Source organism: Struthio camelus, chromosome 12 (assembly GCF_040807025.1).
Source record: "Struthio camelus isolate bStrCam1 chromosome 12, bStrCam1.hap1, whole genome shotgun sequence".
NCBI lineage: Eukaryota > Metazoa > Chordata > Aves > Struthioniformes > Struthionidae > Struthio > Struthio camelus.
Genome location: NC_090953.1, coordinates 910746 through 936408, shown reverse-complemented (window position 1 = coordinate 936408; position 25663 = coordinate 910746). Strand labels below are relative to the sequence as shown.

The 25663-nt window shown below is 50.0% G+C and overlaps 1 protein-coding gene across 4 annotated transcripts in view; it reads left to right on the top strand.

Annotated features, from left to right (window-relative positions):
• The window catches only part of FRMD5 (FERM domain containing 5), a 147665-nt gene that overhangs the window by 110327 nt on the left and 11675 nt on the right, over nt 1–25663 (top strand). For 2 of the 4 annotated variants that reach the window (XM_068958454.1, XM_068958452.1), the window contains exons 5-10: nt 7667–7764; nt 12091–12214; nt 13670–13757; nt 20126–20214; nt 24513–24561; nt 25466–25557. In XM_068958454.1, the coding sequence (XP_068814555.1) occupies nt 7667–7764; nt 12091–12214; nt 13670–13757; nt 20126–20214; nt 24513–24561; nt 25466–25557 (540 nt within the window). Of the gene's footprint in view, nt 1–7666; nt 7765–12090; nt 12215–13669; nt 13758–20125; nt 20215–24512; nt 24577–25465; nt 25558–25663 lie in introns of all 4 variants that reach the window. The other 2 variants (XM_068958453.1, XM_068958450.1) reach the window with 1 other exon arrangement.

Below are 25663 nucleotides of genomic sequence, written 5' to 3'. Positions count from 1 at the left end.
TTCACGGCGCTCAGAGCTGCTGTGGCAGTCGATACTGCTCATACAAGCTCTGCTAGGAGACCCGCCAGGGGACTTGTGCTCTCCCGGTGCCCTGGCTCCTCTCAGATCCAGGCCTTGGTTAGGCACATTGAAGGGAAAATGTCAAGGGCACAGGATATTGTCACGGTGTGAGGACACCCTGCCGTTACCTGCATGCCAGGGACGAGTGTAGTTGTTGATTTTCAAGGCAGAACACCTTGCTCTCCTGGCAGCGCTTGGGTTATGATGACTCAGTTGCTGTTATGTCAAATGAGCGCTGCAGACCAAATCCTTTCACCTGGTGCATGTTGGTGCAGCAGGGTAAGAGTTGCTTTCGCCTCCTGACACGCTGTTTGGATGCGCTGGGAAGGAAAGGGGCTGTGTCTGCTCTTGTCCCTGAGCCTGCCTCTCAGCCTCCCTCTGACAGCAATAACATGGAGTGTATTTCTATAAATAAGTTGGCTCAGGCCTGATTGTTTTCAAGTTCTCTTTGGTAAATAATAGTTAGCCAGGCGGCCTGCCCTTGCGGCTGCCAGGCTGCCGTCTGCGAGAGTTTGCAGCTGTCCAGAGGCAGTCACGCTTTGCCTGAACCTTGCTGCCTCTCCAGACGAATTGTGCCGGCTTCTACGTGGGTGATAGACACTGAAACCTGCTGGAGCCTGGACCGTGACTCTGCTTTTAAAACTGAGGCACCGCCTGTTGCCTGCTGATTAGGCAACATCAACTTTGCATTTGAATTTCCAGACAGGACAGGTCTTGGGAGGGCAGATTCCATTAAATGCTGAAATAAAATTTGTTATCGTTGTTGGAAGGTGAAGGTGGAGAATTTTGCAGAGAAAGATAAGGACCAAGCGTGAAAGGCAGCATGTGAGCAAGGTGTAGCAAAAAGGAGCAAACTTTGCCTGGCTCTTCAGTGCTGGAGGGACCTCGACGTGCAGAAGGAGCGTCCAGCTCCCCAAGAACTAGGAGAGCTCGGAGGGCTGAGATGATGTCAGACACTGCGAATGCATTTTTTCCCAAATTCTGCTAGAAAAAGGAAAAGAAAACATACTTGTTAATCACATTGCTGTTAGACGTCACAAAGCACTTACACATTGGCTTGCTGACTGCAGGGATGTTACGGAGGAAAGCTGAACCTGGCTCTGTTCTTGTGCCCGGGGCATCCGGGGTATGGGTCTCGGTTAGGGGCTGGGGTAGCAGGGAAGCACCATCACGGGCTACACCAGCATGTGAGCCCTACCAATGCGGAGGTCCGCTGTGGCTCTCTGGTGTTGCAGTCACTTTTTAAAGCAAAGCTGGAAGTGAGTTCTTAAACTGTCCTTAGATATTTTCCAGATTTTCTTCAGAACCAGAGCAGAGACTCCCTTCCTCCTTTCCAAATGGTGGAGGCACCTTAACTGCTCTGCCATCCTCTGGCTTCTCACCCGGATCAAGGAAGCTTTAAATGAATCTATAACACTAAAAATGAAGATGGCCAGATGGGTCAGCCCAAATGCTCATGTCGCCTCGGGTCATGTCTCTGTCAGTGGCCATTTTGCCCAGGATATAATTAGGAAAGAAGAAATAAGAATACAGTGATACCTTCCAGCTGTGCTTGCCCAGCCTGTGGCCAAGGATTTTCTGAGCCAGAGAGGGTTTCTCGATGGATGTGCACTTTGGACATTCCCAATGTTTGTGGCACGGACTCCACAGCGTAATTTGGCACCGTCTCCTGGGCTTTCTTCTACACTTGTCTCTGGCAGATTTGCATTTGAAGGTGCTCCCTGTTCACCTTCCTTGTACCATACAGGATTTCAAAGGCATCATCCTATTCTTTCCTTCTCCAGCATCTGCCATTCCTCTCACGGATATGATCCCAAGTCTGGGATCTCAGTGTCCTTTCCTGGACCTTCTCCAGTTTTGTTTTGTCCTTCTTGAATCGAGGGCGGGAGCAGAATTGCCCCTTGCGCTCACTATGTGAACACATGGTGGATTTATCTGTTGATCCTTTCTGTTCTGTTCTCTGTTCCTTTTGTCCGAAGTCCTCCGTTGGCCTTTTGACAGCTATTGAGCGCGGTGGCAGCATTGCCACGGTCATGTCAGTTTTAAGTCCAAGATCCCTGTCCTGCGCTGCCTGTTCCTTCGTGCCCAGTAAGGAGTCTTGGGATCTGTGGCCAGGGTGTTTTGGCGCATTAAAGGGAATGTCACCTTCTGCATAGCAGCTCCTGCTCTCTGATGTTCCTCCTCCGGCGTTGTCTGGAGACAACCAATACTTCATACAGAGCCCTCTCCACTTCTCATGCTGCAAAGATAGAAACAGGCTGGTGACAGCTTGTTTTCTCAAAGCCCGTGGTCTTTGTTTGTACTTTCAAACAGCTTAAATATCCCTCTATTTCTTTGTCTGTTGTATAGTGGAGAAATCTTGTTTCTTCTCTCAAGCTTCTGAGAACTTACAGTGAAAACTAGAGTGAAATAAAATGCTCAGTAAGGGGCTGGCAATGTCCCTTTGATGCTGAAACGTCTGCTGCGCCCAGGGGAGCCCGGCCCAGCTCCCAACAGCAGCTGCTTCTGGCTTAGGGCAGCACCTGGCTGCACTGGGAACCTTTTGCCATCCGTGAGCTCTGCGAGTGTAAATTTGGGTGCATCCAATGCATCTGTAAGGCGATAGCTGCTCACAGCGTCCTGGCGCCCTGTGCGGGGGGACCACAAAGTGCAAGGATGGAGAAGGCTCTGGCAGCCTGCTTGAAAAGCTTTTGCAGCATCTGTTGCTTAGCTCTGTTAGGCTGAGTTTCACCGAGGTAATAATTTTAAGACTATTTGGCTCCTTTTTGCTGGCCACGATGCCTAATGTGCATATCCCGTCCACTGACGTGCCAGGGTCGAGGTGGCAGGCAGGACAGGAAGCGAAGGATATCCTTAATCAGCAAAGGCTTCAAAACAGACCTTGCATGATTATTTATGCCTTAGAAACTCCATTTACCCGCTCCTGGAGTGTGGCCATTTGTGGACCTCTAAGAAACTTATCAAATCAATTTGAAGGATCCAAAACTCTTTGGGGGCAAAGAATTGCTGGCTACTGTCCATTTGGAGCTGGATTACCACAGCCGAGATGCTGGGTGATTCTCATAACAAGCCGTCTAGGAGTTCAGGTTTTCACTCTGCTGTCTGTTTTATTAATTTACAGGCTTATTTAGTTAAAATCAAGACTAGTAAGATGATCCAGAGAAATAACGTGTGAAAGAATGAAAATAGATGATTTTTTTTTCCTGATTACGCCCTGGATCTGCTTTTCCTATGTTAAAGGTTGCAAAACTTCTAAGGTCGTATCTGCCAAAAAATAGACATGTAAGTGGTGCAGGCAATGCAAATTAGCAGGTCTTTGTAAACAAATCAGTTTAGGTGCAAATAAGGATGTGTTAAAAATCATTATTTTTTTGTGTGCAGCAGCAATGCTCTGTTCTTCCTTTGCTTTTACCTATGGCATGTGCTGCAGTTAGAGGCGGTAGATTGACATTCCTACGGAAGGAAGCCCTCTGTTTGTGTTTGAGAAGAAAAAAAAGAAAAGAAAAAAGAAAAGAAAGGAAAGGAAAAAGAAAAGAAAAGAAGCAGAAATTATCTTCAAAGCATAAGTGTCGTTTTGCACGGCGGACAGTTGGCTACTGCAAATTAAAGGACGACCACCCTCATCTTCTGTTGGCCCCGAACAGCTGTCAAATGGTGACAAGTATCGTGTATCATTCACTCAGACTTGATTAGATTCAACAGCTTAAAGGTGTGTAGCTCTAAATCTCTCTAAACAGGCCCCACAAAGTTGAGGTATTATTTTTCCATTGGCATTTGAAGAATCACAGAACGCATGCTCTGTATGCCATTAAATATTCCAAAGGAATAGTTAAGGTCCATGCTAAGTACATCAAGAATTAAGTAGGCTTATTGAAAGAGCTAAATATATTCCAGGATTTCAGTCTTTGGATTTTCAATCTATTTTTGCAGGCATCAAATGAGACAGGATCTTTGGGATTTTGCTGTCTTTTGTACAGTGTATTTGGAATATACCTAGGCTCAGTGTTTTACTTTAGTTCTGCATTAATAAGCTCTCTCTATATTTTTATTGGACAGATGAGTTGTAAAACAAAAAGTAGAGACTGTGAGATGTGTCAAAAAAAAAGTTTTCTGGAGTTTGCTTTCCTCATGATGATATACAAAACTAATGAGAACGTCAGTTGTGCTCACAAAAAGAACAAAAAAAAAACCACCCAAAAGCTTAGGTGGTTGTTTGGAAGTCTGAGAAAGTTGTATAGGGCCAGCTCTTTCCAAGTCTGACTGCCAGGCCTGTGGTAGAGGCAAGTTAGGAGGAAAGCAAGCATTCGTAAAGAGTACCATGCCGGTTTGCTGAGCCTATTTAAAAGTATCTCCGTGTCCAGAACACAAGTATTTCTGCTGCTACCACGGCATGCCCTGTAATCAGCTTTCCTGGATATAATGGATGTGGTGTTTTTTTTTTGTACAGGCACCTTTTGGGAGACACATACAAGTGTCCTGGAAAAGATTTCACGTGGATTCATCTTCTTGTTTTTCTTAAAGGCTTTATTTAGTCTGCAGATTTTATGTTAACTCCTAGCAACTGCAAGCTATGCAGTCATTAGGCCTTAATTTAAATGTGAAACGGCCAAAGACATCACCTCTGAATAATGACAGCTATTATGTGGGCATTAAACTATGCATACAATATGTTAATTAGACTTCTTTTCTTTAATCAGAGATTAGCAAACATCTGCAGTTGTCAAGTACAATAAGGAAAATTGAAATACAGTTCACAGATTTACACTTGTGGAGAGTGGAAACTTGACCAATTAAGAGCATCAAAGACAGGTCCCTTGCAAAAAACAAGGCGGCACAAAAAGAGGCAGTGTCACTTTGCATCGAGTCTAGAGCCAGGTGGTCTCTAGATTATTGCCAAGATAAAATAGTCATATGTCTGTTTGAGAGCTTTGCCTTGTGTGGCCATGTAAACCTGTTGTTCCTTCTGCCAGTGGTCCAAGGAGATCTGCTCTGCAGAGACAATTCAACAAAACTTTGGTTTCAAGGAAAGAAAAGCCGTTCCTAGGCTCATGACTGGCTACTCGTCAACAGAGTGGATTCACTTTGCTAGCATTACAGGTCCCCCTGCAGTGGGGAAATGCAAGAACGTGAAAAGTAGGAAAGAAAGGGAAAGGAAGAGGAAATCCATCTGAGTCTAGGCAAGACAGGATATTGGTGAACACCTGCCTGAAGAGAGAGACAGAGAGACAGTGGCAGGAGGAGCTGCTGAGCTGTGACACTGAGTATTTTCAAGCTCGGAAATATTTTGCATCATTTTCCTTCATGAGCTTTCAAAAGGAAGTCTCGTCACAGGCCCAGACTCTGTCCTTGACAACTCCCCTGTCAAGATGGATATTTTCAAGGTATAAGCAACCTACAACACATCCAAAAATTGTTTGGAGAAACTACAGAAGAAAAACCTGCAAAGTTTTTAAAGCTTGTTCTAGCTGTTCCCCGTATTGGTAAATATTTTATTTGGTTTTTTTTTTTCCTCATCACTGTTTTAAAGGGAAAATATGCATAGCGAAAAGAGGCTTGAGGTGGTAGGATACTTGAAAGGGGAAACACTTCCTCCGCAGTGGGTTATCTGCAGTAGAGTGCTGCAGAGGCTGTGCCACGTTGAACCGATGGCAGTCCTGACCCAGGAAGCTCCCGCGCCATCGTTAGCTTTAGTACGCAGCCTGCTCCGTCCGAGGGCCTGCTACGTCAGCCCAGCCGGGGGGCTCGGGGCTGCTCCCGGGCTGCTCGGGCTGCTTTGCCTCTCACTGTGTGTTTTTGAAAATCATCTCTTTGCAGCAAAGGTGTTTTACTGAATCAGGATGTTAGCAGTTTTTGCAGGCAGAACTTTTTTCCCCCCATCAAGTGCTGGATGCACGCTTGTGTAACCACAGCTTGGTCTGCAGCAGCAAACTTTTATTGTCTAGGCTTCAGTCAAATATGAGAATGCCCCTTGTTTTTCCCTCTCCCAGAGCACCGGGCAGCAGCAGCAGGAGGTTTGAACTTTTATCAAGTTTCTCTGCCAGACACATTCGTCTTCATCAGTTCCTGTGGGCCCAGGGCTGCCACTGCTGTGTATTATTTTCTCTCACGTTAGCTGCTGCTATTTAGAAAATCCTGATCTCTAAAAAAGTCCTGGCTGCTAACTCATTCTGGAGTGCCAGTCCTCCAGAGGTGATTAAAGGGGTAGTTAGAAATAGAAGACTGTTCTGCTCTTCATGAATAAGGGATTAGCTCATCTTTATTATTGCAAAGTGACCTTCTGCTCCTTTTGTTCCCTGCCTTTGCTGTAGAAAAGCGGTGGCCCGTGCTGGCTGCCCAGGGGCTGGAGTCAGCCCCCTGCACAGCGCCGGGGCGAGACCCAAGTCCAGCGTGGGCTGGCCCGGCTCGCAGGCGCAGCGGGCTCTGCCGCCGCCGCCGCCACCACCAGTGTGCCTGCTGCTGCCGCTGCAGCTTGGGCTGAACATTCACTTTCCTCTTGTGCCAGGAGATGGAGAGAGTAGTCTTTAATAGCTGGATTTCTCTTTAATATATTTTATCTGTGAAAATTAGTGGTTTCTGTCATCATAAGAATGGACTTGAGAAATCAAGCATGACTGAGATATCGCAGAGTGCAAGTGAGCATTTAAACGTATTTCTAAGCACTCCAATTTTCCATTTTGCTCTTTAGCTGTATGACTTACATTTTATCAGGTTTTCCCAAATGCCTTGCCACATGACTCGGCCCAGACTGTTACTTAGCTTTAAGTTTATTCAAATATATAATTTCTCCAGCATTTTTTGTTTATCTTTTTACTTGGCTTTAGTGCATGCAGCTAGAGATACTACTACTACAACTACAAGAGGCAACTTACTTCTAAAGGATGCTGACTTACTATTAATTGTTGGCAAACGCTGAGGAGATAAGTGGATGCTTACACAGAGACCTGGAAACATGCAGAAAGTTGGAGAAGAAGAATATGTTGTTGCATGAAAGCCTGACCTGCAAGGCGAGAAGCAAGAGGGGCGTTGCTTGTCTCGGCTGCAGGCTGCCGTGAGCCCCGGCTGGCAGCGCTCGCGTGGGGCCCGGCCCCGATCCTGCCACAAACAGGGCAAGGTGCTGCGGGGTGCTCCTGGGCAGGGCAGGAGACAACCAGCGCCTCCTTGTTGATGAGATTTCTCTTTTCTGTTTTTCCCCTGGTCTAAACGCTCATCTAGAGTACTTCTGCGAAAAAGGGAGCTCGTAGTCTCTCTGCAGCTTTTCTCTGCTTTCAATGGCTATGCCAGTGTGAAAGCAGGCTGGTGACGGAGGAGTGGTGGCAAGACCTGCATCAGGCCTTTGGGTCAAGGGCGGGCCTCGCAAACGCAGATTGTGCTCCTGTAGGCCTGAATGGGAGTGAAACACCTAAATCTGAGCCCGAGAACTGATCTTAAATGGGGAGCTGCCTAGTAATTAGCACTTGTTAAGACCTAGCAAATGTAGTATCTTGTAAATGGACTGCTTGGAGAGAAATGTTGGGGCAAGTGTCTTGTGCAGATATTCCTCATCTAAATTGCCTGTTTAGGTAATTTAAACGTTGCTTAATAAATGGAATATCCCTTTTATCCTCAGGTACTTAGTCTTCCTGCAGATCAAGAGAGATCTCTACCATGGCCGTCTTCTCTGCAAGACTTCAGATGCTGCTTTGTTAGCTGCCTATATCCTTCAAGGTAATGCTTTTTGACAAGATAAATTTGCTTTTCATGCTAAGTACTGATTACATTATTTCACTTACAACAGATCACTGCACCTAGAATACAAATGTCATCTAGCCAATGCAGGGCTTATGCTTCAAGATTGTACTTGTGTCATACTGTGCTGGTCTAAAAGAGAATTAGAATTGATATTGTGATCTAAATTGCACCAGCAGCAACCACTTTGCCATCTGTTCTCTCGAAGTTATTCCACCTGGATTCAGGTCAGCAGCATCTCAGTAAAAGGCCTCTTGGCAAATCTAGTGCGCGTTTCCTAATTTTGTGCTTGTCCGGTGGCTTTCATCCAAGGATCACAGAGCACTTCACAAAAACACATCACTTCACTAAAGCAAGTACTGCGCCTTCTGTGGGGCACCTCATGACCAGGGGGAAAGATGACTCAGGATTTCCAGGTCATTTGCTATAACTGTGAACACCCACATTTACCAGCTGTATAATGTTGGTATAGTCAGAAACCTGAAACAGGCAGCATTTCCAGTGGACAGACTGCAAAGGAACTCAGTACAATTCAGAGAAACCTCCCTAGATCTAGACTATTTGCCACAGAGAAAAACCTCTCCTAACCTGAGAAACAGCACAGGAATCCAGTTTCCACTGTCCAGCCTGCCCGCTTGCATGACTGCAGCTGCAGCTGCAGCTGCGATGAACGGCGCTCTCGGTCCCCTCGCTTGAACCCAGCTGGTCAAAACCAGCTGCCTTCCCAGGACCCGTGCCATCGACTGCAGCTGCAAGCTCAGGTGCAGTGTGGATTTATAGTGCTTTGGCCTATTTCAGGGTAACTTCTCATGTACGTGCTCTGACCCTGTGCTGGATGATCTACTGCATCGAGGGCCAAACAGGCACACAAAAAGAGCGCTATGACAAAGTATTTTTCTTTTCTGGGGTTGTACAAGGCCTACGGTAATTCTGGCAAGCCCCAGCAGTCTGCAGTTATAAAAGAGGGATCCGGAGTTAAATGCAGTTTTGCTGACTTCTAGAACGGATGAACACATCCTTGTATAAGCTCATTTCTTGCTGCTGAGTGCCTTAGCAAAGAAAGTGCTTTTGTCAGCAAGTCTGTACAGCGCTGGTTGAGCTCAGAGCAGGAGGTGGGAACAATTCTGAAAACCATCTGCCTGGTCTGCTGTCCCCCTATTTGTACTGCCGAAGTGACTCTGACTGCTCTGCTCTTGCCTCAGCTGTCCGATCCGTGCTGCAGAGAGCACAGAGGTAGCCGAAGTCTGCTTGCTTTGCTGAAACATCCATAGCACTGAGCGTGGGGGTTTCTGGCTTTTTGGAAAAGCTAAGTGCCGCTGGCATGGCAGAAAAGCACACTGAACGTCGTTAACATTGTGATATCAGGCACTCGGAGGCTGGGCGTTTGCTGCATTAGCGCCATGTGCGCGGCCAGGTGTCCATCGAGGCCGACAGCACCCAGCGCCTCGCACCCTGGCAATGCCCCGGTCGTGCACGTCTGGAGCATGGGCTGCGGAGGCACCTGGGGCTTCTGGGCTCCACACCAGGGCGAACGTGGCACAGTGCCGGGTGATGGAAGAGACCCGGCCCGAGCCAGGCTGCTGCCTGGAGACCCGCACTGAGGTCTGCTCCCGCATTGCCCCAGCTCCTGCGGCCGGGGGCTTGTCAGCTGGGACGCAGCTCTGGTCTGAGCCTCCTCCAGGTGCCCGCGGTGGGCCTGTGCACCATGCTAACACCAGAGCAGTGGCATGGGGGGCAGTTTAAACATGGTGAGACGCGTACTGAGCTATAGCTACCGTGTCATGATGGGCCCTTGGCCCATCAGGTCTTTGCACAACCTTCCCCAGTGCTCCCAGTTGAGGAATCACAGCGCTGGGAGCCAGCAGGGCTGGCAGCTCTGGCTGTGCTGGCTGCAGAGGCGGCCGTGCCGCTCACTGGCCCCTACCTGGCCTCCGACCCACGGACTTCCTAACCCGTGAACACCGGACTTTGCACTTTACTCATGCTCCTTTCTGAGGTCCCTTGATATGTGTAGTCACAATCCTGGCGTGAGTTAGGTAGATGTGCCGGAGAGATCGAAAAAGACAAATTTCAGCTCTCCAAAGCATTTTTGAGTTATTTCATAGCACTAGCTTATTTCTCCTCTTTTAGTGTTTTAAGCAGAAGGCATAAAAATTAATGTAACATCTACATTTCACTTAGGACCTGAGGCAGGAGGGAATTAAATCAGAGCAAGGTCCTTTCATTCCCAGCGGTGAGAATGAAATTGCAGCTTCGGTATTATTGTAAATCACGGAAGGAGATACGCAGCTAAAGAGCATGCTACTCCAGCGTGAAATACAGCCTTCTTCAGCTGAAAGAGGGCCATTCTTTTTCCCCCGTCTCTCCTCTTTTTTTCTCCCCTTTTACCACAGCTTGAGTCAAAATCAGATGTAATTACTGGCTGGGTCCCAGAGGCTGGTGGAAGGAGAGGGGAGGAGCTGCCTGTTCACCTTCAGGCCGCTTCAAGGAAAAATCAGTTTGGTCTGGGGTTTTTGTCAGCGTTGCTGGGCGCCTTGCCCTGTGGGCACGAGGTGTTTGGTGGCCGTGGACCGGCGTTGAGCCGGGTGGCCGCACGCTGCCGGGCTCTGCCGGGGCGCTTCGCCTGCCGTCGTTTCGGTGGCTGGGATTTTCTTACCTCTCCAAGTAAGCTGCAAGGGCAGTTTGTTAGGGGTTCATGGCTCCAGCCGGGGCCCCTGACTTCGTGCTGCCACGTCTGCCCTGGGGGGCACCAACCTCCTGTCACCTGCTGAACCTCAGGCATCTGCCAAGGGTCGAAGCAGGTTTTCCATGAGCAGGGATCAAGCCCTGTGCAGAAATCCTGCCACCAGCCCTGCTCCCTGCAAGCCCTCTGCACTGCTGTTCCCACGCAGTGGGGACTGTGTAATTATGAACCTTATCATTATGATCATCCAGTCAACGTTTCCTCATGTTAGCTAAAAAGGCAAAGGACCGTTTTTCAATGTCGGTTTACAGGTTTCCAAATAATTAAATTTTTTCCAGGCACAATTACATCCACTGGGTGAGCAGAACCTGTGTCCTGCTTTGTTTCTAAGCAGGCCAGGCTAGTTTTGCGATTCTGGGTTCGGAAGAAGATGGATGTGACTGAGGAGGTGCCTCTTGCATTTTGTTCTAGGCATTGGTGGCTCCTGATAGCGTTCCCCAAGCACCCGGGACTCCTGGATGACATTAGTATCCTTTCCATAGCTAGTCAGCTGAAACGTTAATCACCACTTTATTTCACTTAAAGAACAGCAGAAGCTGTGTAAGTCCAGGGGCAATTTCAAGATCCGTTTCCTTTCCTGCAGGCCGTCTCGTGGCTGTGCTGCAGAAGGTGGCAGGAATGCGATTTTTATTTCGGCAATATTTTTGTTACAGCCACTGAAGGATCCCGAGTTTCACAGTCGTGCAGAGTCAGTCCCTATATTTTTCTCGACAGCAGGCTGAACGCAGTAGAGCTACGCTAATACTGCAGAAAAAACTTCTGGGTAAATGCTCTCCCGCCGAACCTGTGCCTCTTTTACTGCTGCTTTTGAGCAGTTTTCTACCGCAGAGGGAGTTTCTGGGGCCACGACGGGCGGCCTGCAGCCGTGCCCGTGGGAGCGGGACCTCGTGCCGCTGTCCCGCGGGGCAGCAGGTCCCTGCGAGCTGCTCGGCCGCTCGGCAGAGTAGCTCTGGTGAGCTGCTCTCGCGCTTTACTGTGGGACCAGAACGGCCCATGGCAAATATTTGGCAAATGATTTGAGGAATTAATAAGTTTGGGACAGTGGCCATCTGTTCGCGGGCGATTCCCAAGCAAGTGGTGAAATTAATTGGGCACAGTTAATGCCTTACAAATGATTCATCCTGATGTTAAGCAAGGGCAGAGGTGGCGCGGGTTTTCCCAGGCTGCCTCGCCTTGGCCCCGTGCTCCAGAGCGGTTTGGACCCTGTTCCTGCACCCATCCGTGCTGAGCTCTGCTGCTGACCTGGCGTTTGCAGGGATGCCCGCGGCGGCTGGCAGGACGGGGAGATGCTGCTCCCTCCCCGCTCCCGTGGGCGTCGCGCTGTCGCCTTCTCCCGCCGTGGGAGCTGCTGCGGCCACGGGGAGCGGGGTGCTGGGCCCCAGCATCCTGGCTGCTTCCCTGCGTCCCGCCTGTCAGTCCCCAGCTGGTCTCTGAGGAGCCACCGCGGGGCAGAATAGCAAACTCCGTGCTCCCCTTTATCAAAAATTGTGTCTCAATAAACGAGCATGATCTCAGTGATAGAAGAGGTTGCTTTGTTATTCATCCATTCTTTCTTTTACCAGCGGAGATTGGGGACTACGACCCGGGCAAGCATCCGGAAGGCTACAGCTCCAAGTTCCAGTTTTTCCCTAAACATTCAGAAAAGCTGGAAAGGAAAATTGCAGAGATTCACAAAACAGAACTGAGGTAAAGTCAGCACTGCAGCGTAACATGTTGCTTTCTTTCAAGGGGATAGAAATATCGATTGATATTAGGGTTTTGATGCGCTGTTTTTATTTCTACTTAGGGTTTTCAGTCATGCTGTGGGATGAGTACTTTTATAGCTTTTGTATGTAAGATACAGCTGAAAGTCAGAAGTTCTCGTGGTAGCGTTGTTCGCGTGTAGTAAGAAAAATAGTCTTTAAAGAACGTCTTTAAAAAGGCAGATCATTTTGTTGTGTTTAGTTAGAGGCATTGCAACAAATCACCGATAAAGCATTCTGTGAGCCGTAAACAGCATATCCTGTCAAACCTCTGGTCGCTGAAAGAAAAGTGTATTCAAACTGCCAAGGAAAGCTACAGAAAGCCTACATAAATCAAAAAGATATGTAGGCAATCAGACAACAGCGAGCCTCCCCCGACCTGCTTACCACCCCTCGCTCCTTTGCTGCGTTCGGAGGCCGGGGTCTGACGCGGGGCAGTCGCTGAAGGAAGCGCTCAGCGCCGTCTCCGAGGCTCGCGGGCAGTGTGGTTGTCCAAACCCGCTTCTAATTTCTCCTCGCCCCGAACCTTTTGAGGAGGACCGAGGGGCTTGTTCTTGCTGAAGTCCCCCTTTCCTCCCCTTCTCGGGCCGCTCAGTTCAGGTGGACACAGCCCTTGACCAAGGCTTCTCCAACAGGACATGGACAGTAACCAGAATCCATCCTCAGTGAATATACTTTTACAGTCCTCCTGTAGATTTCTTTGTGTTCTGTTTGAGGATGGCAGGTATGCTCTAATAAGTGAGATACTGCCAGGATATCGCGGTGTGCCCACTGCGCGCCAGACCAGGCTGCTACTCCCCAAACCCATTCGTAACGGAGCGAGCGAGCCAGGCAAGGAGACCTGCCGGCGTGCCCACGGGAAGGGCTGGACCGGGCATCCCAAAAGGCCAAGACGTGAGCCTGAGCAGCGGCATCTTGGCAGCAGTCCTGCACTGCCCAAGGCCTGGGTGTAATTTGCTGCTTCTGGTCCTGGCAGATGGCCCATCTCCTTATATCTTTAACTCCTCAGAAACCCAGCAGAGCTGTTACGTGATGTGGTTGTGCTGCCGCCTTCCTGTAAAATTCCCCTCTCCTTCCTAGCTGAAGGAATGTTGGTAGATGCCTGTGTTGCATGTATTTAATTCGGCCCTAAATTTTGCAGATGCTCCTTGATTCCAGTGTTTTCTAGTGCTGCTAGCTTGGCATATCTCCTGCTAAATCAAGCTGGCAGGAAAGAAAAAAGGATGGGCTCTCAATGCTCGTTTCCTGCTTCAGATTGATTGCGCTAACTAACGTAACTGAAATATGCCATGACCGATGCCTCTTGTTGTTAATGGAAACCGTGAAGCTAATGACTGGCTTTAACCTTCATGTCTTTCATGGAATGCATTCTTTCTTTTTCCTTCTTTTTCTCTGCTAGTGGTCAGACACCAGCTACTTCGGAGTTAAATTTTCTACGGAAAGCCCAGACTCTGGAGACCTATGGAGTTGACCCACACCCTTGCAAGGTAAAACCATTTTCAGAAAGCTATTTTTTGTTAGATTTTTCACTTTAGCCAGTAGCAAGTTGCACAGGTACCATTGATTGGTTCCAAGTGCAGCAATTTATCATCTGCCAGCAGGTTTTGGCATTGACAGAGCCGTACTACGTGGCATGTGCTTGGTGCAGCGCTGTGGATGCTGTCCTCTTCCACAGAGCCAGCAGTCCTTTGTCTAGACTGAAATAGCTTAAAATGCAAATATGTGCATTGCGGGAAGCAAGGAAAATAACTACTCTGAAATTCATCCGTAAGAGTATTTAAAGAAGCTATAGGAAAGTGTTTTCATATGCAGACAACTATAAAAGACGTTAGTCAATCTTCTTTTGCAAAAGCATGTAATTTGGAGGCAATAACAAGGTCAGTAATGTGTCTGAGAAACCAACAAGTATTAATCTCCACAGACAGTCTAACTGTATATTCTTCCCTGGCCAGTAATCTAGTTTTCTGTTTGAAATGCTCTTTATTGACTGCATATGTCATTGCATTTGGCTCTGTGTGGTCCCTTATAATCCCGTCACATGCAGATGGATGTGGGATGCAAAGCAGACAGAGAATTTTACTCTAAAGGAAGTGTCTATTCTGTGGTCATCCAGGGTTTTAAAGGGAATTATGCAGCATAAATACACAAACACAGTAAATATATCCGGCCTGAGGAGGGGAGACCTCTCCCATTTACTGATGTTCTGTGATTTATGAAGTGGTTGCATTTACTGCCCAGAAAAGCCAGGGCAGAGGCGGAAGGGCTGCACTGCCCTGCCAGTTCAGTTTTCCTGGACTGCCTGTCGGACTGGGCTGTGCCGACCTAGGAGCCGTGCTGGGCTCTAGCTCAACGGTAATCCTCCTTCCCCAGGTGGTCAGTACTTCTCCTTGATTTTCCTGCAGGACCTTGCTCTCTGTAGGGCTCCTTGGCCGGTAGCTCACCTGGCAGGAGGAAACGGCGTTTCCTGCCCCACGCGGCGGCTGTGGGCACGGGGACGGGAGAGAGCAGGGAGCCGGGCTGGCCATGGCGAGGGGCGCTGTGCCTTGCCGCGTTCCCGGTCCGCGGGGTCCCTCCCCGCCTGCTCCCCCGAGCCCTCGCCCCAGGCACCCTGCTCCCGCGCTCCCCGTCCACCCCGCCGGCTGGGAGCTCCCCTGCTGCCCCGATCCCTCAGCTTCGTCTCTCCGCTCCTTCCTGCCCCGTGCCCTGCTCGTCCAGTCCTCGCCGCCGCCCGCCCCATGCTCTTCTTGCCCCAGCCCCTCCTCAACACCTCTGCTCGCCGCGCTCACCACTGCTTCCAGCCCCCTCCATCCCGCTCGTGTCCGCTGCCGACCCCTCTCCCTGCTCCGGCCGCTCTTCCCGGACGCTCCTGCCCCGCTGGCCCCCCAGCCCCTCTGATCTCTGCGACCCCGAAGTGCAGGTCTCCACCTCGCACCGTGACTCCTGAGGGAGGTTGTCTCCCACAAGCTCGCTGGTGGCTGTAGGGCCGGCCGGCCCCTGTGCTCTCCAGCCACCCCCAGGAACCTGCTCGCAGCTGGCTGTCGGCACGCGGCCGGGCTGCAGCACCTGCCTGGCGCCCAGCTGTGTGTTGGAGCCATCCAGCTTCCACCCCCGGCTCATGGAAAGACGTTAAGCAGGTGGTCTTTGGACTTGGCCATCCCTGAATGCTGTAACCTGCTCCCCCGCCCGTAGAGGAGCGAAACCCTGGAGACAAAGCCAAGCTCAGCGCTCGCCCAGCCCCAGAGCGGGGCTGACTCCTCTTGCAGTCCCAGTCCTTTTCCTCCTCTTTTTCCACCGCCTCTTCAGGCCCGCTCAAGGGAGGAGCGCAGCGTCCATCGCTGCCAGGGCTGAACAGGGGACAGCAGCACGTTGGCCCACCAGCGTTTTAAGTACCAACAGGCCAGCTCAGAGCAGACTTTCGCCACCCAGGGTGCAAAATCTGACAAGCTGCCTGACGCCTTGTTGGTCTCAGAGCTCCCATGGTTGCTGCCGGGGAGGGAGGGCAGTAGCCTTAGCAGGAGTGAGAGCAGGAGTGAATTGATTTGATCCCCTCTGTGGTATAGAGGGGCACGCAGACTTCGTATCCGCTGTGGAGGCGAAGGGAGCTGGGTCCGACATGAGCAAAATCAAAATCCTGCAAGAAGCCAGCAACCAGCCCTGCCGCTCACTCTGCGGCCCCAGGGTCACTTGCTCCTTGGCAAGATCTCTTACTGCCTTGCATGCAGATGTCGACAGAAGGTGTCTGGTTAGCAGCCAGGCTCACAAATACTCAAAAGAGAGAGTAAAATTCTGCACCCTGCTGCTATTTCAAATTCTGATTAAGACCTTGGGTGCATGGCTGTAGCCACGGCAGCGAACACACTAAAGTCAGCTGCGCTGATAACCCGATGCTGGATCTGTGACCCTCACTTAGGGGAAGAGCCCTAGGAGAGTTGCTGTTAGGTTTTCTTATTAGCTAATAAAATTCACTCAGATGATTGCTTTATTTTCTGACCAGAATCCACATGAATGTTCCTCTATGGAAGGATAGAAACAGCAAGAGAGATGCAATATAATAAATAAAGATCAGCTCTTAGCTGTGAGACTCTTACCAGGTTCGGAGGATCTGGGATGACCTGCTGTAGGAGGCACAGGGCAGTGATGCAGGTAAAATCGAGTGAAGGCAGGTAGGGGCTTCTGCCATGGCCCTGGCCAGCAGCAGGAGATGCCTGTGCTGGCTGGGGTGCTCCAGCCCCGCTGCTTGCTCCGCTGGGCAGACGTGGCAACGTGTTGGGCAGAAACGAGGACTGGACAGGAGGAGGGTGTTGCTGGGAGGAAGCTGCAAAGTTGCTTTGCCTTTGCAGAGAGACATCATGAATTTAGAGGCAGAAAGGAGAAGTTAACTTGATGAGTTAAAAATTATCTCCTTTTTGGCATACTGGCTAGACTTAGTTATGCTTGGCTAAGTGCGTTAACAAGAAGTCTTGGACTGAACACCTCTGCCTCAGTCCTTTCCACCTACTGCTGATCTCAGCATGTTTCACCTTGGTTTTGTCAATGTGCCAACCAACTAGGAGAAATCTAATTGGACCAGCGCGCTGGGGGCTTTGAAAGATGCCCAAGGAATCCTCTTTGCTGAAATCTTTGCCTTGGATTTTGAGTTTTTGTTCAGGATTTCGTTTCTGGAAGCAGAACGCCCCTGAGATGGGGAGGCTTGCGTGCTCCTGGGCTGGCGGTTGGCCCCGTGCAGGCGTGTGGGTGGCAATGCCCTGTGTCCCTGGTTTCACCCCGGGTCCCTGGTGCGCCACTGCAGCGCCTTGCTCTGGCCGCTGAGCAGAGCTGGAGCTCGTTTGTAACTACCTGGGAACAGGTTATTTCAGAGAGTCAAGAGATGACAATAGAAGAAAAGTAAAAATTAAACCTATGCATCTGATCGGTTGCAGCAAAGCCCATTGGAAAGCTGTCAAATATTAACTGGCAAAGCTGTTTTATGGACAGGCAGAAATCTGGGAGCAGTCAGCAGTGCTCCATTGAGGGAGTTTGTCTGTCAGCTCTTGGTGGGGTCAGCCATCGCAGGAGACAGCAGAGCATCCAGCCGTGGAAATCGTATTTCTTAGGCTAAAAAACAGTCCCACAGTCCCAGATCTCTTTGCGACCCAGCCTGGTCCTGCTGGCACCCAAATTCAGCGCCCTGGAAGGAGTGCACCACTCCTGTGAAGTTCCTCTATTCTCTTTCCTGGAAGTTTTCCAGCTGCATTAAACATCAGATGTGAATCAGAGCAACGTTAAAATCGGACTGTGCTGCACAAAAGCATGTGTCATTCTGAGCTGCCCAGAGATTTGGTGAGTGACAGAAACGGTGCTAACCTGCAGATGGTGTATTTAATATTTAAAACATTTCAAAAATGCTGGACAGAATTCATGTTAATGCAGACTGTTTCCTTTCAGTGACTTCTATGTTTAGCTTCCCCTTTTTTATGTCAGCTTATCAGAATTTTTTGTTTATGTTCTTCACGTTTCAGTCTTGGTGCCACGTTCGAGACCCTCGGGCAGCTCTGCGGGGTGGTGTCTCTGCAGCAGGGGAGGTCGGGGCTCGTTCCCCGTCCCTGGGGGTGCGTGGAGCCGCACAGCCAGCCCACAGGCTTGGGAAGGAGCCGAGGGGGTGCTTCAGCCAGCCAAGTCCTGAGCTGCAAAGGTCGATTGTGGTCTGCTCTGTCCCCTCTTCTGTGCACTGTAGACAGTAGTGCTGTCACTGGTAAAAGCAGTAACCTGGTTTCTGCAAAGACACATGGAAATCTTTCTTCTTCCTCAAGACACATCTGTTGCATCTCAGACATGATTAGTTTGGGGATTTATGTCTTGCTTTATGCAGGATATTGGATTGAGGTTCAGGCATCTTTGCTTTTGGCCAGTCACCCTTGACAGATTAAGATGGATTTTGATCTAATCTGGATTTAAAACCAATTTGCTCACTACTCAAATTCTGAAGATCTAATCAGGAAAACTAGCTCCCTGCACAGCTTGACATGTATTTCAGGTAACTGCCTCTCTACGTAGCGAGCCTGGAGCACAAAGAGGGTAACAGAGACCCAGAGCACTGTGCTACAAACGTGGAAATCAAAAATCAAAGCAAATGTCTCTTGCCTCCTGGTTAGATCAGTGAGTGCTGCAACAGGGCAAGCCGAGCGGGAGAACTGTAACCCTGAACTAAGAGAGATAAAGGAAATCCGCGACTTTCTTTGGTCAGAAATGGGACTTTGCTGTGGGAGGGGGTGACAGACAGTGGCTATATCTCCATAGTAGAAAGCCATTTTAGTGTGGAAGAACTGACCTTGCTTCTTTGCCATCATTTGTTTTAGTAGGTTTCTGATACTTTCTAAGTTTGCACTTGCACGAAGGCGCTGTTATTTTAGGTCCACATGACCCGGGTTAGCATGAAAAGGCAGGTATTGGCTTGCGGTTGAGGCTCTACCAGGAGCGGGGCCAGGCCTTGGGCTGCCCCCGGGTCTGGCTTCCCCCGTGGGACAGGGCAGCTGGGTCCAGGCCGCAGCAGGCAGAGGGTCCCGGCAGAGGCTCCTGCACCCCTGGTGCAGAAAGCCCTGCGCACAGCCAGGGGGTTTCCTGGGCTCACAAGCCCGCCGATGCCCACAGGTAAGCACGCAAGGTTTATTCCCGTTTGCATTTACCTGACCTGTTCACAGCTAGCTCCCGGCGGTCCAGGCGGTTCTGCCTTTGCGGTGCTGGGCCCCGTGAGCCATGGTGGGTTTGGAGGTGCAGAGCACAACAGCCCGTGGGAGCCCAGCAGACACCACCACCGTCTTGCGCTGGTCTGAGGCATCCAACCCGCTGCGACTCTGGACGGGGAATCTCCGAGCGGGGATAGGACGTGCCCCAATTGCAGGCCCCGTCCCCGCAGCCAGCGTGAGCATCCCGGTGCGTCCCAGCGTGTCCCAGCACAGGCAGCCCTGGGCGGTCCTGCTGTTCGTGGTCCGACAGCGAGCGCAGGGCCAGCCCTGCTCTCCCCCGCTCCCTTGTGCTGCGCTTGCCGCCACCAAAAAAAACATTGCTGGAAAAGGAGTGCAGGCACCAAGCAGAAATCCTGCTTCTGTAACATCATTGTAAAATTCTTTGTCTGCTTGTTTACCAAATGTGCCAGAAACACCACGTCTTGTGCTGACCCGTGATGTGCGGATTTCATTCAGCTCAGCATCCTTTTAGAGAAATCTGAGTGTGGTCAAACATCTAGTGTCTAAACAAAAACCGGAGTCAATCTGAACAACTACTGAGCAGCCGCTATTGCTCCACAATACTTTTGACGTTCAGTGCAATTCAGTGAAATTCTGTTTTTTGCATGAGCACCCATACAGTTAACGATAGCTTCCCTGGAGTCTAGATGTTATGATTAAATTAAACTGCTGGCTTGCTCCGTACATGACACTAATTATTGGTTTTAAACTGTCTTGGTGCTGGCCAGCTGCACTGGCTCTAAGTGCCATGCAGAGATCTGAGGGAGTCAAAAGTTTAACAGGTTTTTACCATTTTGCAGTGTAATTATTAGTGAAGAATTGGTGGTATGCAGGGCACTATCTTCATTGTTCATTACTTACTAATAAGTCGATAGGACTACTGGGGCCGGGAGTTATATTGCGTTTTTTCCTCATTAATTCTGCTGGACCAGCCTATTCTTTCATGCTGCTGCAGATTCCTGTATATATGCAAGATATCACGGTCTAAATAAAACTGTCAAGAACTGTTCTGTTGGCAAAATTAGAACTGAGGATTCATTAATGCCACCTAATTTAGGACTGAGGATTGCTATTGACTTGTAAACTTTGCCAGCTCTGCAACATTGTGATGAGAAGCTGTTATTGTGTTCCAGGACGTGTCAGGAAATGCGGCGTTTTTGGCCTTCACTCCCTTCGGCTTTGTTGTTCTGCAGGGAAACAAAAGAGTTCACTTCATTAAATGGTGAGTTCTCCTGACTTTGCCATCGCGCTCTAGTCTGTCTTGCTTGCGTTAAGCAGCTCCTGCCAGCTCATTTGTCCTCTCTCACTTGCAAGGTTCAGGAGAGGACAGTGCCGGCGGGATTAGCGTTGTGCTCAGCAGCCGCCGCGGTCCTATGAGGTGGCCAGGGCCCCTTGCGGAGTGCCTGGGGCCCCGGGGCACCAGTGCCCCGCGTTGCCCCCCATGGCACCCCAGGGACACCCTGGTAGAGCTCCCGCTGGTGGCAGGGTGGTCCCACGAGTGATGCCAGGGCTGCGTGCCTTCCTCGGGACGTTAACAGGCAACACTGAGGAAGAGGCTACGCGGCCCAGTAGGGACCACCCTCAAGAGCGAGGGACAGTGGTAAGCGCAGCTGGGTCCCCGTGACGTAGCTGGGGGTGCAGGGCTCAGTCTCCGTCTGGCAAGGGGTCGGAGGGGGAGGAACGGCGGGACAGAAGCTGCAGGTAGCTGGAAAAGCTGTTGTGTGCCCAGCACGCGTTTGCGCCAGCGCACCCCAAAGCGTGCACTCCCTTCTTTTCAAATGCATCCGCGTTAGGTTAGACGGATGCTGAGCCCAGAGACACCTGTGCCAATCCGAATCGGTTTGTTTAAACCACCCTCCCCCGGAGCATCACTGCACACTCCCAGCAGTGACACTGCAAAAAGCCCCTACGTGAGCCAGCGCTGCCAGCTGGGACAAGCAAGGGATGCTGGGGTGGGTTTTCCATGGCAGGCCTATCTCAGCTGTCGTGACTGGAGCTTTTCTTTTTTGCCTGGGTTCCTGCCCCAATGGACAGCTCACAAGGGCATCGTGGTCTGCTTGATGAAGGCCTTCTGACTCTCCTCGCTCTCGCCTCCCTGCTGTGCCCCTCGAACCCTTGGTGTTTCTTCTCGTGGAAGTGTCTGTCTCATATTCGGGTGTACCTCCTGCTTTGATGGCCTTGTTGGTGCCATCCCATCCGTTTGCAGCTCTCCAGGCCGTTCCCAGTCCTAGCGCTAAGATACGTGTGTCCTAACACTAGTGTCCCACCTCCTGGCCCTTTCCACCCAACTGATGTGTCAGCAGCACACAGTTTTGTGGCTCTTCTGTAGGAGCAGGTGGAAGGGGGCAGCATGCAGTCAGGTTTGTGCCGAACAGCCCCCTGGCGAAGCTCCCTGCACGGCACTGAAATGAGGCCCGGTAGAGAGCGTCCCCCAGGAATACCCGCCCTGCGCGCAAGGCCTGCGCTCGGCTCGGGGAGCGCGGGAGCCTGCCTGGGCAGCGTGCGGGTGCTGCTGGCTCCGAGCGGCAGCGGAAACGCAGCGCTGCTCCGGATGAACGCGCCGGCCTTTGGAGGCTGTTGGAGGCACCAGCCTCCCTCCGCAGCGCTGCTGAGCCAGGTGCAAGCGAGGCTACGGCCCTGCAGGGAGCTGGGGCCTTCTGCTTCCCCTGCACAGACGCATCACACCCTGCGGAGTAGTTTGTGCCGTGAGGACGTTTCCTCTTTGGCAACAGGTTGAGCTACCGCTTAAGGAATGGCTTTTTATAGACATTTAGAATTTGGCAAGTTGCATTTTGAGGCTGAAAAATGCTTTTCAAATCTATTCCTTAATGGCACAGATAGGTAGCTACGTGCAGGTCATGTGAACGGGGGTGAACTGGGCATGACTACATGTGGGAGGTGAATGCTTTCAGGACGCTAACGAACGGCTCCTCATCAGGGCCACAGGCCCGCTGTGTGTTAGCCTGATTGCGCTATTCTTTCATGCACGATTCGTCACTCCTTGCATGATGAAATAGTTACAGAGCAGCAGCCCTTCGGGTTTGAAGCGAGTTGATAAAGTGAGCCTATGAGCCACAGCTCTTTCACACAGAAATCTTTGAAAGCGTTATTAGTGTCATCTTCCTTTGAATATTTATAAAATATGACTACATGTATTAATAATAATATGAAGCCATTTGGGGGAGGGGGTCAGGGAGGCGTCTTCAAAGACTGCAAAACTATGCTATTAAAACAATGGGCAAGGAGGGGCTCCTGCATGGTCTGAACCGCAGGGGAAGAGATCATAGTTCTCCAGCAAGCGGTAACAGCTGGGGCAGCGGCGACCCGCAGCTTCCGAGACACTTTCCCGGGCTGCCGTCGCCGTTCTTGGGGCTGTGTGATTTGCCTCCTTGCGATGCAGACTTTGTATAACCCGGTTTCTGAGCTGCCCTCCATCTGTATCTCCTTTTCTAGAGTTTCCACCCCTTCCAAGAAGGACACGCATATGAGATCTTCTCTTGCCTAGTGCAGCCCCAAAAGATGGGGTCAGGACACAGCACCTCTCATATGAACATCACGATAGTGGCCAGCAGGACAGAATTTGTGGCTTTTTGACAAATAAGTTAACTGTTATTTATAACTTCTTTTTAGACCACCACCTCTGTTGGCAATGCCCTACTGGGTCTTGTCCTTTCCTCTTCAGCCTGGAGTACCAGGCATGTTTGCTTAACTGATTTAGAGACCATTTTGTCTGATTGGGCTTACTAGATTTAAAAATTGGCTTGCAGCCGGCATGATGGGATCAAACTGATCTTAGGCAGGGGTGAAATCGTTATATTCCTGTTCTATTTATCTGGCACAGGACTCGAGGGAGTTTGATTGAACAAATTCAGCTTCATGTGAGCTTCACTGTCCCTTCCATCATGGTCACTGGGCCGTGTCAGAGCTCTCCATAGTTTGCGGAGCTGCAGCAGGTCAACCGGACACAGCCCGCTCTGTAACGAAGACAGGCTCTGTATTTCTGGCCATATCATTACGAGACATTTTCTTAACTCCCGGCCTCATTGCACCCATTTGTCAGTTTTCACAGAAGTGCTCAGAATAGCTGATGGCATTGACCATAAAATATGGCTGTTCTCAAAAAAAAAAAAATCAGGTTTCTTGCCATCCTAGCCCCCTTGTGTTATCCTCTGCTCCTTGAAAGCCTCCCACTGCTTCTGCCTTAGGCAGAATTGTAGGCACAAAATCGGGTCCGTGCTCTGTTGTGTGTACATGTCTTGTAAAACCGCATTTCAGAGTTTCCAGGAATGGATGACGCCCACACATTGTGCGCATTTGTTTTGCGTTTGCAAAGCCCTTTGTTGGCCTGTGCAAGCGGGTCCCTGCACCTCCGGGACAGGTGCTGCATGTGAGCGTGCAGTGGCCCGGGGTGCACACGGCCGTAGTTTGCTGTTGGGGAGAGTGCACTTTGCCTGACTGTTATGTTGCATGAGCTGCTGGAAATCTGTCACGGCTATAGAATATAAGTGCTCTTCAGCAGTAATTTGTTGAGCACTCTGGAAAATGCTCTGTGTACAAACAGAAGTGGCAGTACCACGTGAAGGAAAGAAACAACTCCCATCCTCGGAGTACCCAAAGTATCTGTTAAACTTGGAGAATTTTCTGAGACACAAGAGAAGAGATTGCAGCAGAGAAGCCAGGTCCCCTTGGGCGCTGCCAGTGTGCTAGCTGTCACTGTGCTCTCTCCAGGGCACTGGGGCTCTCCTCGGAAAGGGTGGCCCAAGCTGAGCGTAGCGGGTGATGTACAGTTACGGTGTCACTTCTCTTGCTTTGTACTCTATCCCGCTGTGGATGTATCCCAGTATCCTGTTTGCCTTTTTTACTGCAGCCATACACTGGGCTGATGGCTCCAAGGATTTTTCTACAATAACCCCTAAGTCCCTTTCCTGGTCAGTACGCTGCATGACTGTTCCATGTAATATGTACTCTCTATATTCAGTTTGTTGCCCCCCAGACTTATTATTTTCTACATTTGTCTACATTAAACTGCATCGTCCGTGTATTGGCAGAGTCACCTGAAAGCCGCCCCCCAACCCTTCTGAATCTGGTTGCATTGTTCCTCATTCTTTGCTGTATCGCAAATTTTGGCCTCATCAGCTAAGTGTGGTATCTCACATTTGATATTCTCATCCAGACAGTGCACATATGTTATAAGCAAAGTTCTCCAGTGACTCTTGGGCACCCCGCTGAGAATCACGCTTCATCCTGAGATGTTCCCCTTTTCCAGCTGCTGGTTTCTGAGCCAGGAGTCCACTTATCACCGTGTTACACTTTCAATGAATTGAAAAAAGTGTGGTTTTGAAACTGCTCCAACTACCATCCTTAAAACACCTATTAACTGTGAGCTTCTGACAAACAATTTGGCTAAAATTGTGCATATTACCTGATCCAGTTCCACTGTGTGGGGGCCGTGCATTAGCAGTGATCTGCTGGGGGTGATGGGCAAGGCAGCCTGGTACATGCATGTTCTTCTCCTTTCAGGAATGAGGTGACCAAAATGAAATTTGAAGGAAAGACATTCTATTTATATGTAAGTCAGAAAGAGGTGAGTGCATTTTCTTATCTTGGCACTTATTTAACGCAGTCTTTATCTTTGCTTCAATATATTAGAAGTTTTTCAACGTATCTGGGAGGAAGGCAGTCTCCACTGGTGTCAGCTTCTGAATTAAAGGCCTAGAGTCACAGCTGCAGGGACACAGGCACAGTGACATGGGCTGCAGCTCAGGCCACCAACCCAGGGCCTTGCTCTGTAGCTGGCCCATGCTGAGCCCCATGCCCCTACTTCCCCATAGCTTTAATCTTGCTGATTTGGGTGGCAGTGGCATAACAGACCTGTGCTGTCACCACGCACTGCTGGGGTCAGCTCCCTGCTAACTGTGCAGCCTTGATCTGGATATTAAAGCATACAAAATCCAGGTTTAAAACAATGTGATCAGTACTTCGGTGCTGTGAGAGTCTACCGTGAAAGGAAGCCTTGGATCTCTCTCAAGTACTCAAGATGTCTACAGAGCTGAGTTATGTGTTGGATTTAGGATTTTATAGTTGTTTGTTATCACCATCCAGCTCCATCAGATCAGGCTAGCTAAATCGTTCTGAAAACATGTATGCAGCAGTTAAGCAATCATCATTGCTTTTTCTAAAAGTATTTCTGGGCATTCAGCAATGCAGATAAGCTGGGCGTCAGTGAATAAAGTGGTTAGCAGGTTACTGATGTGCGTGTCTCTCCCCATCAGTTGTACTAGGTACTTCTTCAAGGGTGTCAGTCAGCTTTCGAAAGTCTTCCATGTCTTGTAAGTGGTTCTGGAGGAGGGTTTTCACCTTATAAATGCAGTTTTTCAGCTCCAGCAGCCCTGGCATCCCTCCGCATTTCAACATACTGCCTATTGGTCAGCACTCACTTGTTTCTGTATGGACTTCCTTTCTTTTTTCTGTAGGAAAAGAAAATTGTTCTTACATATTTCGCTCCGACACCAGAAGCCTGCAAACATCTCTGGAAGTGTGGGATAGAAAATCAAGCTTTTTACAAGTAAGAGCAAGAACATTTAGACATGTGCTTTAGTTTGCATTATATATTTCTCCCTGGGTTGGTATCATCCCCGCATAGCAGCCACCCCTGGAATACCCAAGGGCAA